This window comes from Epinephelus moara, chromosome 6 (assembly GCF_006386435.1).
Source record: "Epinephelus moara isolate mb chromosome 6, YSFRI_EMoa_1.0, whole genome shotgun sequence".
Classification (NCBI taxonomy): Eukaryota; Metazoa; Chordata; class Actinopteri; order Perciformes; family Serranidae; genus Epinephelus; species Epinephelus moara.
The window spans coordinates 35,548,212-35,565,618 of record NC_065511.1 but is presented as its reverse complement, the minus strand read 5'-3'; the positions used below and the strand labels follow the sequence as shown (position 1 = coordinate 35,565,618).

The 17,407-nt window shown below is 42.4% G+C and overlaps 1 protein-coding gene across 1 annotated transcript; it reads left to right on the top strand.

The window, feature by feature from the left end:
- Positions 1–1,416: 1,416 nt before the first annotated feature.
- Positions 1,417–16,481, top strand: rab11al (RAB11a, member RAS oncogene family, like). Its single transcript, XM_050045957.1, has 5 exons — positions 1,417–1,739; positions 7,525–7,720; positions 8,552–8,745; positions 12,145–12,225; positions 14,592–16,481. The coding sequence occupies exons 1-5, from the start codon at positions 1,700–1,702 to the stop codon at positions 14,729–14,731; spliced, it is 651 nt and encodes a 216-aa protein (XP_049901914.1). The 5' UTR covers positions 1,417–1,699; the 3' UTR covers positions 14,732–16,481.
- The last annotated feature ends 926 nt before the right edge of the window (positions 16,482–17,407 follow it).

Below are 17,407 nucleotides of genomic sequence, written 5' to 3'. Positions count from 1 at the left end.
TCTCTTTGTAGTCCTTTTGTGTCTCTTTGAGGTCATTTTGTGTCTCATTAAGTAACTTTGTCATTCTTTGACGTAATGCTGTGGCTTTTTTGGTTGTTTTGTGTCACTTTGTAGTCATTTAGCCTCTCTTTTAGGTGACAATGGGCCTCTGAGCACAGATATACAAAAGGCCCCACCACCTCTAGTACTCAGGAGCAAGACAGGCAGACTTTGTGATGGTCTTGTGTCTCTTTGTATTTGTGTTTCCTTGTGGTTGTTCTATATCTCTTTGAGGTAATTCTATGTAAGGTAACTTTGTGTCTCTGTGGAAATTGTGTGCCATCTTGGTTGGTTACTGTCTCTTTGTAGTCATTTTGTGTCTTTCTGAGGTACCTTTGTGTCACTATGAGGTCATTTTGTGCCCTTTTTGTGTTGTTTTGTGTCTCTATGTAGTTGTTTTGTGTCTCTATGTAGTTGTTTTGTGTCCATCTGAGGTCATTTTTTGTCTCTTTGAGATAACTATGTGTCTTGTTTGGTCAATTTGTGTCTCTTGTTAGTCATTTTGTGTTTCTTTGTGGTTGTTCTGTGTCTCTTTAAGATAACTGTGTGACTTTTTTGGTTGTTGAGTGTCACTTTGTAGTCATTTAGCTTCTTTTTGTGGTGATTTTTGTGGTCGTTTTATATCTCTTGTTAGTCATTTTGTGTTTCCTTGTGGTTGTTCTGTGTCTCTTTGAGGTAATTTTGTGCTTTTCTGTTTGTTTTCTGTCTCTTTGGGGTAACTGTGTGCCTTTTTGGTTGTTTTGTGTGTCTTTGAGGTCATTTTGTGTCTTTTTGAGATAACGTTGTACCTTTTTTGGTTGTTTTCTGTCTCTTTGTAGTCGTTTTGTGTCTCTGAGGTTGTTATATTTGGGTCTCTAATTATGTTTTACACCACACAGAACTTATACATATGCAGATTTAACATATCTTTCAGCAGCATGTAATCAGATCAAAATCATGTTTATAAGGAATCATAAGTTTTAGTGAATACCATGATGTATCAAGCTGATAAAAACACTGTTATAAATATTTTTTAGTTATTAAATGGATCCCCAAACAGAAAAATAGGCTTTAAATTATGAGTCTTGTTTTTGGGAGCAGCAGTCTGTGTTATATCGCTGTATCTGTACTGCTGGGCTGCAGTGACACGTGTTGCAGTGAGACATTGTGATACCACTGTTTGCCAGCTGAGCTCCGCTGCTGCTGCTGCTGCTCATCAACCTGAGGCTGATATTACCTGTTGAGGCTTGGGGCCCACATACGTCATCCCAGTTAACGACCAAAAGGCAAATCATGACGGACAGCACAGCGGACCAATCACGTGGAGGCTAGTGACAGGTGTCGATCAGCCATTGACCATTAGGAGCAAGAGAGGGGCGGGACCAAGGAAACTGGCGTTACGTCGCAGCCTCGGTAATGGCAAGTGACAGAGGGTGAGGAAGACAAGGCGAAACTTTTTCAGCTGCCAGTTGCTGTTGGTTGTTTTTAAGCGTGATAACAACGGCGGTGTCGCGTTCTTGTATTCTGACAGTAATTTACCGCTGAGTGATTATTAACCGTCGTCCGCGTGAGGCTAATTAAAGTCGTTAACGGCGGTGTGTTGGTCGCGAAGTAGCTAAAATACAACAGAAGTTTGTCCGACTTCGAGTTAAATACGTAGAGACACCGAGGAAGAGGAGCTATGACCAACAGAGAAGACGAGTATGACTATCTTTTTAAAGGTGAGCACCTGTTTGTCTTCTAGCTAGTTAGCTAAACTTCGACAGCCTTCACCTGTGAGCAAGTGTCATTTGATGCCGAGTTGTTGGAGGTGTTGACCTCCTGACAACAAGGCGACATTAGACCTGAGACAAAAGCACCTGCTGCTGCTAGCTGCAACTTTGCCACGAATTACAACACGGTGTTACAGCCGCCCACCGTGTCATTTTAACACACAGGCGGCTCTTTACGTACTCTTATGTATTAAGCAGCATCTGCAGTGGAGTCATCATCTTGCAGGCCGATGATGCAATCATGTTAGGATGCAGTGTTGGTCAACAAGGGGGTCATAATCTGAGGCGTCAAAACAGCCTCCAAGCAGACTGGCTCAGGGAATAAATGGAGTTTGGTCCAGTAGTTTTGTACCTGGGGACTTCATGGTGTACTTGCAGGTGTAATCTACATACAGGTCTGAGCACTTGGGGAAAACATCACCTGTTATGTCAATAAAAGCTCACCTGCACCTACAGCAGTTTAACTCTAATAATTAACAGATCTCAGTATGGTCGAACAAACATTGTAACACTCATTCACAAGGACATAACTGGGACAAAACCTTCCTCTTTTGGGGTTTTAATTTTTACCCTTAATTAGGTTGTGAAAATATATTTCAAAAGATCAAAATCTTGACTAATAAACCTTGTAATTATCAGTATAATAATATTATTATGTCAGAGGTAAGGTCTGGCTGAGTTGATGTCTTACAGAGTTGACAGAAACTTATATTTTTATTAATTTCACAGCAGTCATAGTGAGTAGCCTTTATATTTCTCATAGTATTTAAGAGTTTTCTCAATGCTGATCAAAAATATTCACTTTTAAACCATTATTCTTATTTGTTTTTGAATTTGTAGGGCTACAGAGTTGACGTATTATGTTTGAGACACACCTGATAGCATCATTATTTAATGAACCAGGAAGTGAGGCAGGAGTCCTTGTGACGTAGCTAACCGCTTTTATACCTGATCAAAGTTTTTGTAGAGTTGACAGAAATCTTTGAAAGGCCTACTTTTCACACACACACACACACACACACACACACACACACACACACACACACAAAATTAAAACAAAGATGACCAGCAGTACATTTGTACACCAGTGCAATCTGTATGTACTGTTAGTTTTACTTTTTTTGTAGGCTTTTCACACATTTTTTTATTTATTTTTTTAAAGCTGTGAATTCAAGCATGTTGTTAAGTTGTAATTCTATTTATTTATTTTTGGTGTAGGACATGCTTGTCCCAATTCTCAAGAATGGGTGATAAACCCAATTTATAGCCCAATCCCTCTCTCAGGTTGAGGAGGACAACAGGGGGAATTTAAAGAAACTTTCTTTGATATGCAGAAACACTCCCACAATGTGTAATCTGGTATAAAATGGACTGTAACTGTATAGTGTATATGTGTGGGGGTGGGGGGAGATTGTTCCCATATGGCTGTCTGGTACAAACAATAGTTTATGGTTGTACCTTGTCATAAGCAAAGGGGAAATGGAGCACTCATGGTCTGTTCAAATATAGAACACCAAACAAGCGTGTGTTGTCAAACTGGAAATACCTGCATGCAGTGTGTGTTTGGGCCACAGAGAAGCTCTGTCCCGGAGCAAAGAGGAGATGAGATTTACTCACTCACTCACTTGTTCACTCTAGAATAAAATGACATGACTCCTTGTGACCAAATAGCAAATTTATCTGAATCATGTGCAGCGGTGCAAGGACACTGATAAGGTATCGGCTGCCTTTCAATCCTTTGCTTAAACCAGGAAAGAGCTAACGTTATTGTAATGGCTCTCCTTTGTTCCTACAACCTCCCTTTTGTCCCTCGCTGTAAGATAGCATGAGTCAAGTTGGGTGAGCTGTTGGTGAGTCACCTAAACCTTTCCCTACTGATGGAGACATCAGCAGCAGGAGGAGGTCATCCTGCTGGAGCATACCTCCTTTCTTGTACTGCACATGTTCATTTTTAGTGCCGTGTGTTAGCCTCAATACTGGGTGTTTGTTTAGAAACTTTACAGACTGACTGCTTCACTTCTGGTTTAAAAGCACCTTTCGTAGCCCAGCAGAGTAAATCATGTTAGAGCCATTAGCTTCTTTCAGTGGAAATATATATGATGCATTTTGATGCAATAAAATCAGCACTAATGAGAAATTAATGATCCTACATTAATAGGAGGTATCTCTTTTAGATAACCAGCCATAGCCTGCATTATACACTGCTTTAATTTCACCTAAATGGAAATAATGAGATTGGACATGTGATGGTGATCTTTTATTCCATGTACAGGGATTCAGGAGATGTAAATATATCAAACAATCTCCCTGAAAAGAAAGATTCTCAGTATAATTTCGTTTCTTTCTTCATTCCCACCTCCAGACAGTCTCAGGCTAGGCTGCATGACTGGGTGCAGTGTTGTACAATATGAAAGAGAGGTGTCATATCATTTTAGCTGAAGAATGCCAACGCAACAATAGGTTGGAGAATGGGTGTGTAATGCAGCCATGATTTTACCTGTGCAATGGCAGAGGACCTAGAAGTGGTTGCATAATGATTTTTGTCCTCCGCCCAAGATCTTTTGTCCCTGACGAAATGGAGAATGACAGTGTTGCCTTTCTAGGCATGTAGGAGAGCCACACCGTTGGTATGTGTGGCCCCTGTGTTTTCATTATTTTAAGGTCTAGCCTTTAGTGAGGACAGGTTTCCGCTTGTGTCTGTTACACCATACTGACAAACTTTAATGTACAGTTTCCCCTCAGAACGAGCTGTGTTGCTTAAATGCAAGTGTGGACACAGTGGTCGGTTCGTTAATGCAGTTTCAACATTCCCTAACAAGTTCCTATTTCATAACAGCAGGGTGGTGAGCTGGTGTGGTTGGTTCCTTTTGACACACTGACTCACCTGACAATTGTGGAAGTAGTTTTCTGACAAACACTCACTCTAATAATGTTTAAATATGTTTTAGGAGAGGATCCAGTAGAAGAGACGCAGCATTAAAGCCTCTGTTTTTATCGTCATGATTACACACTAAGCATTAAAGCAGTAGCTCATTTCTACACTGCACATGTAGTGATTTACTTCTCTCACCCCATGTCAGTAACAACTCCACTGCCATTTTTATCTAAAGCAAAACAAGGCCTCTCTCCAAGTCTAGTCATTGTTCGCAGATTTTATGGATTTTTTATGCTTTGTTTGGGAAGTGTAAAATAGTAGCTTCTGTCAACCAAAGCAATTTGGAGGAAGTGTTTGGCATCCGGACAAACTTCAGCAGAGTTTTTGGCTGAGACTTGAGTTAGCTCTCAGATTTTTTAGTTAATGTCTAAACATTTAGATTTTTTTTTATTATATATTGCTTTTAAAACAGCAGGATAACTTATTCATACAAATTGATTTGAGCATACTGTATGTGTGGTATAATCAATCCACTAGCTCCCAACCTGGGGGCCTGGACCCCCACTAGGGGTCACCAACATTTCACAGAGGGTTGCAAGGCCTTCTTGATTTTAAGGGGTGTAAGAAAAGTAAAAACAAAAAATACAGTGGGCCTATATCTCAGCATTTTATTTATTTCTGTGAGGAAATCTAAATGAAATTTAGAAGTTGAAAATTTTAAAGTTTAAGAATAAGTTGAAAAAATCTGACAGGATAAGGGCACAGTGAAGACCTGAACACAAGCTATGTTCACAGAACCTTTATCCTGCTACACAGACTTGTCCTGCATTAAAAAAAGTACACAGTTAAAACAACCAAAGAGTTAATATAACAGTCGTCAAGCATCAGGGAGAAGACAACACGGACATTGCCAAAAAGAACCCAAGTAAGACTGTATTAGAGCCCAACCAATGTGTGTGTCGGCAGATTTTATCGGCTGATCTTGGCCTCTCACATATATATTGGTATCAGTGTGTATGCTGTCTGATATGCATATGAAAAGTTTTTTTTTTTTTTTTTGCAGAACAATTTTTAATTCTTAATTTCCCACTGAAGTTTACTCTTTCAGTGCACTGATGTCATTTTTTACAATAAAGTTTATTGTAGGGATGTCCTGATCCGATCTCAAAGATCCGTCTTGGGGCTGATCAAGGTATTTTTAACTGATCAGGTTCCGTTATATTGAGCTATGTAGAACCCAAAACATCAGCTGTCACACAGGTGTTTTTACTTTTGTTTACTTTCATGCACAGCAGCGTGGAGTGCAGCCTTCATCAGCTCTCCCAACTCTGTGTGTCTCTCCTCCACATGGCCGAGCTCCTGTGTGTGTAAAAGCTGGGGCTGAGCCCCGCCTGCTGCGAAACAACACAGGTCATAAAAGAAAACGCCGCCAGCAAAAAGCCAATAAAAGTAACATATTAATGTAGTCTAATCCACGCAAAAGATGTTCAGACAATGAAAATAACCACTCAGCTGAATACTGGGCAGTCACCTGGCTCAGACACAGGCTGAATACTCTCTTAAAGGGACAGAGAAGTTCCCTCAAGACATTTTATACTTAGTTATTTCGTAAAAAATGAGTAAGTAAATAACAGGCTGATAATTAAAAAACATTAAGGAGCAGCTTGGATGCAGGGATTTTTTTGTTAATGCATTGCAGAGCTATTCAGTTGTCAAGCAAAGGCTATACATTTGATTGATTTTTAATAACTTTAAAGTAGTTGAAGTCTGCACGTGCAGCTGTTTTATCCAGGAAAATAGAGCTTTCGGTATCGGATCAGCACTCAGTATTGGCAGATACTTGATGAGGACATCCTTAGTTCGTTGCACTGTAAACTAAAAAATCGTGCCTCAATTACATATCTTTGTCATAAGTCTTTGATAACCCTATGTACGAGATGATTGCATTGTAGATACAGACATTTAAATAGATATATAGGTATAGATAGAGAGCGAGATAGATAGAATCAGCTGATATATCAGTTTCAGGATTTTTTAACTCCCTAATATCGACATCAGCCCTAAAAATCCAGTATAGGTTGGGCTCTAGTATGATTGATTGTTATAAAAAGTTCTTAAAAGTAGTAGGAAAACTCATCTCTGACTCATCTCAGTATTCACAGGAAATCGCTTGTTTTATTTAAACTTTTTGCAGCTATTGCGTTCACTATTTGGATTAAATGTGCAGTTTATCAATTGTTATTTTTATGTGTTGAATATTATATGAAATATCCGTGTCACTAAGTCAGGGGTTGCAAGTTTACTCAGTTACAGAAAAGGGGTCCCTAAAGGAAAAAGGGAGTCTCAGCTCTCTCCAACGTATCTAACGTATTCACAGTAAAGCACTGTCATGACTGTATTTGACTGGTGAAATCTTCAGTGAATCGCTGAATTCACCTGCGCTCAGACTGCGGGTATTTCCTGAAAAAGAGCAGGTGGTTCTAATATTCAGTATACTCAGTGGGAGTCCCCTGAATTTCTGCTCTACCTCGGCTGGAAGCCACTCATGTGTGTCATTGGCGAGACAGGCTATCTGATTACAATGAGAATCAGACTTAATTCAAAAAGGTCAGCCCACACTGTTCAGTGTAACTTCTTTGTGGTTTAATGAACTGTTACACCAAAGATCTACCAGGAATTTACCTTTTACAGCTGCTGCCGTAAAGTACGCTGTGCTGCTGAAACACAATTGTGTATAGGATGTTCTCCATATGTGTTTTTGGTTCTTGAAAATGAGATTGTGGTCGTGATACTGAAAAAAGTTCAAAACAGTCTGCTGATGATTGTTCCTATTTCTTTGCCTTTTCTTTTCTCCTGTAGTGGTGCTTATCGGAGATTCAGGTGTAGGGAAGAGTAACCTGCTGTCCCGATTCACCCGAAATGAGTTCAACCTGGAGAGCAAGAGCACCATCGGGGTGGAGTTTGCCACACGCAGCATCCAGGTAGAAGGGAAGACCATCAAGGCTCAGATCTGGGACACAGCTGGACAGGAGAGATACCGAGCTATCACTTCTGCGTGAGTACAGTACATCATTGAAGCCTTTGTGGAAGCACCTCTACACACATGTGCATACACTCGCCTCCACACATAGGCAGAGATACCCACTTCACACAAGTACATGCTCACTTGAAGGAAATAATGGGATTTTTAATTGGGTCTAGCACGCATGCAGACGCACACAGGTTTGCATTCAAAGGTTGAAACAAGCATGACCTTGATATTGATACAGGCTAAGCACAGGAACTCCAAAGGGCCTCCTTTGCTTCCTCATGCATTGTGCCATTTTTTGTCAAAGCTGTTATTCACAGTCACATGAAGTTTGGCTGCGGATGTAGGTAAAAGGTTATAAACTTCCAATCATCCTCTGTCTATGAATTCAATTTACAATCACATTCCTGAATCAGTTAGATATTCTGAAGTGATTAACACAACAAAAATGCAGCTTTTTTGCCTCAGGGCAGGAAGTGTTTTGTTGATCCCTCCTCATTTCTCGATCAAGTCCCCGTCCCAGCATTCGTCACTCTTTTTGAATTCTCTGCGTCGATGTGGCAACCAACCCCCGAGGCATTGGCATGCACTGTATCAATCCCCCACAGGCACTGAGGAAGCAGACAAGCAAGCGCAGCCAGTCTTTAATTAAAACAAGTGATGTCAGTCAGTGTTTACTTGTGTTGTGAGCGTCATCTGCTTCAACTCCACTGTTTTATTTCTTGTGTTTCTCAGCTTCAAAACAGGCCGAGCCCATGTGACACACCTGCAAAGAATCCAGATATCCAACAGGCTGCGACAAGAAAAAGTTGTCCGCTCCAGTGTATGTAATGTTGATCTCTCTCCTCTGTTGTCCAGGTACTACCGTGGAGCAGTCGGCGCTCTCCTGGTTTATGACATTGCCAAGCACCTGACGTATGAAAACGCCGAGCGTTGGCTGAAGGAGCTGCAGGACCACGCAGACAGCAACATAGTCATCATGCTAGTGGGCAACAAAAGTGATCTACGCCACCTAAGAGCAGTGCCAACAGATGAGGCCAAGGCCATGGCAGGTATTGTCACTGTCTGTGTGTGTGTGTGTTGCAGCCTGTGAGGTTTTGGACTCGGCCTTAACACATTATCACCAGGTCAGGTCAGGTGATAATGACCATAGATGGACTGCCCCCTATGGGTGGGTACTGGTCATACTTGAACCTATACCAGTACCAGGACCTGGAATTCGATACTTCATGTTCTCTCTCATGACAAAAATCTAATCTTTGAACAAGCTGCAGGGCGACGTAGCAATGCTGCTTTTCTTTTATAATCACATATAGAGATAATCGTCTGTCTCTGTCCGTCTGCTTGTATGTGTGTGTGTGTGTGTGTGTGTGTGTGTGTGTGTGTGTGTGTGTGTGTCTGCTTGTCTAGTAGTGATACAACGCTATTACTAAAATAATATAGAAAAGAAAATAGACCAGATGCCGAAATCAGCATGGCAGATTGGCGTTTTGGCTCACTGGAAAGCTGATGGTACGTCCGCAGAGCTCCATGGCTGGCTTCCGGGCTCTGGGGCGCTTCCGCCTCCTGTCTGAAGTTGTACCCGTCAGCTCTGTGGAGCTCTGTTGCAGGCCCCAGAGCCCCATGGCTGGCTTTGGGAGCTTCACGGCAAACCTGGCGTTCTCACCAATGTGCTCTCAGGTACAGACATTTGGCACTGAGGGATTTAACAGGAATCGGTATTCTGCTGCTAGGTGCCCTTAAAGTATCAAGTTCAGGGGCGACCTCCAGCTCACCAGGTAGACTCTGCGCCACACATAGGCTTCATCCTTTGCAGCAGACCAGGTTCGATTCTGACCTGTGGCCCTTTGCTGCGTGTCCTCCCCCGTCTCCTCCACCTTTCCTGTCTATCCTCAGGTGTTCTAACAATAAAGACAACCCTCCCCACAAAATAATCTTTAAAAAAAGTAGTGTTGAATACCAAACGTTTCTGACCGTGAGCTGCTTTAATTAGATCCTTAACTACTTTATAATGTGTTATATGATAAAATTAATGCTTCTGCTTTAGTTTACTTAGTTTGTACAGTCTTGTGTGCTCATTCCCAGCGGGAACACCCATGTTAGAAATGTTTGCACTGTGATACTGTAAGGCATTTTACATAAATATGTCCACCATACGTCCTTGGCTCGTGTTTGAGCACATGTAAGAAAGCACAGCACAAGGTCGAAAGGACCTGATTTAAATTAATGAAACTTCTTTTAATCGGAGCCCTTAGAGAATTTCAAGGCTTTGTTTCAGAGCATTTTTTTTTTTTTACAGTCAACCTTTTGACACTCACAACCTATTGTTTCAGAGCAGTTTGGCCACGTGTCTACTCTTGACCTTGAGTTTATTGGCTTGTGTCTGATTTCGTGTTGCACCTGCTTTGACTGGTAAATGACTCCTGTAGGACGGCCTGTGAGAACGTCAAATACAAGAGTCCTGTTGATGCATATTAGAGTAAAGAAATTCATCTACATCGCTAGATAAATATTGTTTGTACCTTCTGTGCTTTCTGTTTTTCACTGATTTGTTTCTCTATACCACAAACATCATTTATGATGCCTCATTTACATTAAGACCATGTGATGGACACATACATGCAAAGTTTATGATGATACCAGGAGTGAAGGCTCCTCCTCAAAGAGCCCAACAGCGACAGTGAACGAATCTGATGTCTCACTTACGCCACTGTGTGACAGTACTACCCCACCTGTGGTAGTAATAATTGAATTTGTTCATCTCCTTTATTCTTGGAATCAAAATGTACAGAGACAGAAAGAACAAACTGGAAAATGTTTATGATTAATGCAATCTTTGCAGCTTTATTATCATTTACTATATAATATCACCAAATATCTGCTGGTTGCATGTGCTGTTCTGAACTTATTTTTAAGGGTACCAACTGAATCACGGCTGTACCACTGAATACTGATTTACGCTAAATCCATCAGCGCCATATTTCAGTACCTGAGAGCACATCTAGGTAAGAACAATGGGTTTAGACAGGAGGCGGAAGTGCCCCAAAGCCGAAGAGCCAGCCACAGAGCTCCGCATCGGCCTCCCAGCAAGCCAAAACTATCACTGCAGAACCAATCTGCTGCAGTAGTTTTGGCATCTGTTCTTTTTTCTTTTCTATATTGTTTTAGTAATCGTCTAGCATCACTGCGAAACGAGCAGACACACATGTACACAAACAAGCAGACGGACAGATAGACGGAGACAGAAGATGAGCTTTATGTGTGATTAGAAAAAAACAGAGGAGCAGAATTGTTTTTTAGTCTCGTACGTCCCCCCCTGCAGCTTGTTTAAAAATGACATTTTTGTTATCACAGAGAAAGTTAAGCGCTAAAAAAATATATTGTTAGGTTCAACTGTGAAAGGTGGGCGACACTAATCTTCACACATAGGAAATGTCTCTCAGTTCCATGTCATACATACACTTGGGTGATGTTTGATGTTGGTCGGATTGAGTCAGCATAAAGAGCATGTTTTTTTAAATAGGAGTTTGTCCTTCACTGTTTGTTCTAGGCCTTTTTCATTAGAGGTATTTTGACATTTCGCAGTAGGAAAAGCACAGGTTGATTGATAAAAATGAATGATGGCTGAATTCCATTTTGCTGCTTTGGTTTCAGGGTCACGGCCAACTGTCACATTGATGTACTGTCGCCTGATATCAGGCAGATTAGACAACTCGTTACACTCTGTTTCCATCTTCAATCTGACATTGTGTCCTGACTGATTTTTGTCGGGGAGGGAAACTTAATTTTCTTTAACCAATCACTAGAGACCATCGTATCAGCCTGAATCTAACCGCATTATAAGTCCACACTCGTGTAGCCATGCCAACATACCCGTTCTGTGCAGGGTTTTAAGAGTGGAGTGGAGAGAAGTTAAAACTAACTACGATTTGTGGCAGAAATGGAGAAGACATGACAATTTAGAACAGCCTCGATAGCAGCGTCTATCTTGTCTGTAGCGCTCGCCATTGATACAACTCCTCATTGGTCTTGCCTGGGTCAATGGTCTGTACCCAGGCAAGATGTACTAGGACAACAAAGTCAGCATTAATTGGCAACAGCTGCACTTTTCCTACTATTAGATGTTTATATGTCTGCTGTTAAAAAAAAAAAAAGGAATATTTTATAGAGTGAACAGTTAATTCAGCTGTCACACAACCCATCGGTTTTTCTATAATTAAAAAGCATTTCACAGTCAGCAATCAAACAGGATGGGGCTGAAATTACTACATCTCTGTGGAGAAACCTGGAGTGAGCGAATTATGCAGAAGAAATCAATCGCTGAATCAGTGCAGTGTTAATGCCAGTACTGTACATTAATACAATCCACCTCAGCTCTGTGTAGATATGAAACTTAAAAATAATGCAGGCCTATGACATATTGTGGCGTTATGTGCATGTGTGTGTTACAGAGAAGAACGGCTTGTCTTTCCTGGAGACATCAGCGTTAGACTCATCTAATGTGGAGCTGGCTTTCCAGACTATTCTCACAGGTGAGTTTTGTGTTTATCTCGTGCCGTTTTTTAGTGTTCGTATCAAATTATAGAATGAAAGTGCATTTGATCCTGAAGGGCACTGATGTCTAAAGCTCCCAAGTCATCTAATGATAATGCTGTATATATACTGGGTATTGATTTGTCTGAAAGTGTTACATTTCCGTCCAGACAGTGATGATTTACATAACACTGATCGTCTGCCACTAGATGGCAGCAAAATCCATCTTATCTGTTCTCAGTGCTCATCACTGATGTGCAGTCTATGCCGACAACTCCACCTCAATCGTTTTCAAAAATATGACTAATTGGCACCATGAAACATCGCTCAGCCAGTCAGTCTTGGTGAGAGCTGCTATAAAGACAGCCAATCACCAGCAAACCACCATGCTCTTTGTTTATGGTTACAAATCCACTTTGACCCACTGTACCAGATGCATCTGTGGAAGACAGAAATTCTGATACTGGTTCGCAGTTTTTTTCTCAAGTAAATGTGCCCAGGAGGCATATAGCCACACTAACGAGTGCATCTGATGTTGGAGCTTTGGTAACATGGAGGCAAAAAAAGCAATTGTTGTGACTGAGTCAACCCCTGGAGTGCTTAAAGGGGTAATCCAACAGTGAGTGGTGCTTCCACTTCAATTGCTCCAGGGGCTATCAGTCTGCAAGTATGCGCCACTTACTGCTTGTATTCTGCTTCTGCACCGTGTTCAATTCCCAGACGCCTCTGCTTGAGCCATTTGAGACACTCTGCCCACACCACAGCTTTATCAGTAATTTCTAATTCATAAAAACTTCAAACTAACAGGCCTCATTGAGCTAACGTAGCTAATGAGCTCGTTAAGGGAGGAGAAGAGAGGAAGTTAGCCGTGCATTAGCGGGCCAGTAAGAGCTGAACTTTAGACCCAGTGGAGCAGAGATGATGTCGCGTGTAGATATCAGCAGCAGACAGATCGTGGGTCAGAGAGGGTCATCCTGGTGGGTTATACAGGCGCAGCAGCTGGCGCTGTGTGGGATCTGTAGCATAGACTTTATAAAAACAATGGACGTAGCCACTGTAACGTCACCTATTGATTTGTGGACTGCTGTTTCGAAGTGTCAAGTTTTGCATTTAGGCAGTCACCATCTTGGATTTTCAAGCTGGAAGTGACCATATTTAGATAAGAGCGTGGAGCTGTGGAGGAGCGAGGGATGGATTTAACTTGTAGATTGTCATCTCTAAATGTAAATGCCCTTAATTCTGCACAACTTATAGCCTTAAAGATTTAATGTGTAGGATTTAGGGGGATATATTGGCAGAAATAGAAGATTAAAAGAATAAAAGTATGTTTCCTTTAGTGTATAATCACCTGAATTACCTGGTTGCAATCTGCAATCCTCACTGCTAGATGCCACGTAATCCCTCTAAATTTTACACACTGCTCCTTTGATAAAATGTAAATGGGTGCGTTATATAAAAATTCACCCCCCTCCCGCACAGTTGTCATGAATGGGAAAATTAGGCATAGAGAGACATTTTGTTGTACCAGCCTGTAAACATGTTTATATCTGCTGTAAAGTTGGGCATTTTAACATGGGGGGATTGACTGGAGTCAGCCTCAAGTGGCCATTAGAGGAAGTGCAGTTTTTGGCACTTTGATGTCAGCTTCATCTGTCATCCCTGGAGGCTGCCGCGTGGTCAGTAGTAGCGCGTCACAGTTTGACCCCCTGACGCGTCATGTTCCAGGCAGCCAGGAGTCTTGTTTTTCTTTGAACCGTCTTGCTTCATCTGCAGTTTTTATTTCAGGACTGTTGTGCTTCACATCTGGCTGTAGTTTAGAGTTAAAGCGGCAGTGTGCAACAGTAAGTCAGAGAGGTGTCTGCACTCCTGCTCTCCTCTCTCAAGTTGATCAGCTGACCACCACGATGGCATCTAAGCCAAAGTTTAGGTAAACCACAATCAGAAATGTGTTCAAGTATTGAAGAAGGAAATTTGTATGTCAGTTGAAAAACACTAAAGTTGAGCTGTGTGTTTCAGCAGCTCTTGTCTGCTAATTATTGTGTCTGCTCACCAGCATGCGCATGTAGGGTCACAGACGCAAGACCAACAATGTCTAATGTTCATTTTTGCATTGCAAATTCAATGTAAACTGTATTGCATATTGTAGCATTGGGGAATGCCTAAATGAGACTTGGTACTGCCACATGACACAACGATGCCAGTTTAGGATGGAAAGAATCCTTCGCTGCTGCCAGGAGTCTGGATAGAACAGTTGTTGTTCAGTTTTGCCATGCTGTTTGTCCTTATCACAATATGTCCCACTGTTGGCTGGATTTATAGGCATCTACACATAACTCATTCCCTTTCACCCTTCTCTCCATCACAGCCATCTACAACATCGTGTCACAGAGGCAGATCTCAGGGCGAAGCGACTCAGACTTCTCACCAGCCTCCAACGTAGTGCCCATCACGGTTGAGCCCACCCAAAACTCAGCCAGTAAGGGTGTCTGCTGCCAGACCAACTGAGACCTTACCACTGACCTCCTCCTTCACCTCCAGGCAATTGGAGAAACAGCCAGATAGACAAACAGAGACAGACAGATGGACAGGGAGAAAAGAGAGTCAGGTAGAGATAACCATTTCACACAAGGACACTTATACTGGGGTTGATTTGTCTGTTGTCTGGTTAAGAAATCTTAATACAGTATGAAGAGGGGGACCACTGAAGGAGGGATAGTAAAGACATTCAGACAGGGGGGGTGTGTGGTGTGGTGTGGTGTGGTGTGGGAGGATTACTATCAATGGAAAGAAAACGGGCGAGATGCACCGTACCCAGTGCATTAAGCTTTTGAAAGAGGTACATGATCAGAACTGATTCACAATCTAATGAAAAATTTAACACATTATGAGGTCCCTTTTGTATCTCATCACGATTTCCGTCTTTGAAAACTGTCCTCCCTTTTTTGAAAGCTCTATTTTACAAGCCAGTAAATGCTTTCTCTCAGTTTACCACCACCAGGATATTGGGCAATAAAAATCCACATCCAAAAAGACTGAACTGCAACCCCTCTGTCACCACCCTCATTCCCATTCTCCCCTAAATGTATAATATTTAGAAAATAATGTCCCTCGCGGTATTTATTAAACACTAGATTAAGGTCTTGTTTGGCCAAAGGGTTTGCAATTTAACACTATTTGGTTTAGATTCTCCACGCTGATCGCTTTGCAGCAAAAAGGGAGCGCTCTTGCTTTTTTTATGCTTTTGCCCACAATCATATCTCTGTGTGAAGAAGCTTGTGAGGGCAACTACCCCTCACTAATGGGGGAATAAGGGCTTCAAGTCATTTTTCCTAAATGCACATGCCGGAATTTGGTCAAAGTCGGCTGGTTCAAGTTGTGTTCCACCAGGCCACTCAGAGCAATAACATCCCTCCCTACCAGTGACATGTAATTTCTTTTTGATTGCTTTTGATCTTTGTTTGGAAGGCTTTCCTGCTCCGCGCACACTTTGTACTCTGCAGATGAGTCATGCTCTTGCAAGCTTTGCACAGCGTTAACTCTAAATGAGACGGGATAGCTGCATCACTGGTGAATGGGTTAACTGCCTCACAAGTCGGTGGGATAGCAGCATTGGCTCTGCTCATGACTGTCTCACCCCTGCCCTGAACCTTTGGGTGTAGCGGGAGAGATTAGGGAATCGGTTTAAATGCATGGACAACCCTGTGCTGCTGCTTCTGCTGCCTGCTTGCTGGGATGGATAGATAGATAATGTTTCAGGGGATGAGGTAGTGAGGGCACTCAGCCCTGCCCTGCTCCTGTGGTCTCTGATGTACCCGAGATGGCTTGTTTTACTGTAAGTGAAATCCTCCACTGCCTGCTACCTACTCCTCTCTGTCTCTCTCTACACTGTATGTAACTGGAACAGGACTCTGCCTTCTGGGATCTCCCTGAGGTCTGCCCTCGCTCTCACTTGCCTGTATTTCCTGTGGAGGGGGCGGGGGTTGTATTCAGGAGCCAGGATTGGGTTTGTTGGTATCTAATAGTTTAATAGATGAGGAAAAGGAGAAAGGATGGTAGTGTTAGGTGGGGCTTAATTAAATCCAAAGGTTATGCACACAGATGGTGTTTATCCTGGTTATGTGTTTCCACATCAACACTGACTTCTGTTGACTTCACAGGTCTTAAACTGGGTGGTGTAGGTTAGGGCTTTTTAAACATTTATTCTAATATATGTATATTTGGACTGCATATGTATAAATAAATCTCATTTGTTATAGCCTGCCTCCTCTCATGTGTCTTTAAGATGAACAATTAAAGCTGCAAGTAGCTGAGTTTTTCATTCACAAATGTGGGAGAGGTCTGACTTAATTTGTCTTTTGTATTTCTGAATGTCCGCTGTAATATAACAAGATATCTGCTGTAAAATGATAGTTCCTCTGATCATGGGGATTAAAATATCAATGCTCGTTAACTTAAAGGAGCAATAAGCTAAATTCATCATTTCTAGATTGAAGGAATTAAAAAATCGCTATGTGAAGAACTAGAGGTGTAACTTCATCTGGAGTATAGCATGACCTCACACACCCTCTCTCTGTGTTGATCTCCAGCCCATTGTTTACAAGCCGGTCCGGCTGCGCGTTCATGTGAACGTACGTTACGGTTGTGTTAAGTGAGTAAGTTAGCCCGGCAGCCCAGCTAACATTTTCAATTAGCATTGTACTGGCGAGCCAGGTGTGCAGCCCGCGAGGCTACATTTTCGTAATATATTTGCTGAGATGGAGGCGAGGGTCAGTGACTAGAAGAGCTGGTAGAAGCGCTCCATAGCTGTAAGTTACTCCAGTAGCCGGTGGCAGCCAACTCCGCTAGAGACATCGCCGGATCCCGGCTAGTGCTAACACCGGGAGCTAACACTAACGTTCCTCCTCTTCTCCGCGAGTGAGAGCGATGTTTTAGCCTAGCGGGCAGCTGGCTCGCGGGCTGCCCGCTAGGCTAAAACATCGCTTCAGGTTAAAGTGGGAAGAAGCAGCGGGTTTATCGGGCAGCTGAGTGAAGCTGGGTGAAGTGGAGGCTGCGGAGAAACCACCGGGATGGGTTAATGTCCGGAGCTTGAGCAGCCCGCGAGCCAGGCGGGCAGCCTGGCGGGCTCTAGCCCACTCGAGAAGAGGAGAAGAAGAGGAGGAACGTTAGCGTTAGCTCCCAGTG

Coding starts and splice junctions, on each gene's coding strand:
- rab11al (XM_050045957.1), top strand. CDS start 1,700: ATGACCAACAGAGAAGACGAGTATGACTATCTTTTTAAAG. Junction 7,721..8,551: donor TACCGAGCTATCACTTCTGC/GTGAGTACAGTA, acceptor TCTGTTGTCCAG/GTACTACCGTGGAGCAGTCG. Junction 12,226..14,591: donor TTTCCAGACTATTCTCACAG/GTGAGTTTTGTG, acceptor TCTCCATCACAG/CCATCTACAACATCGTGTCA.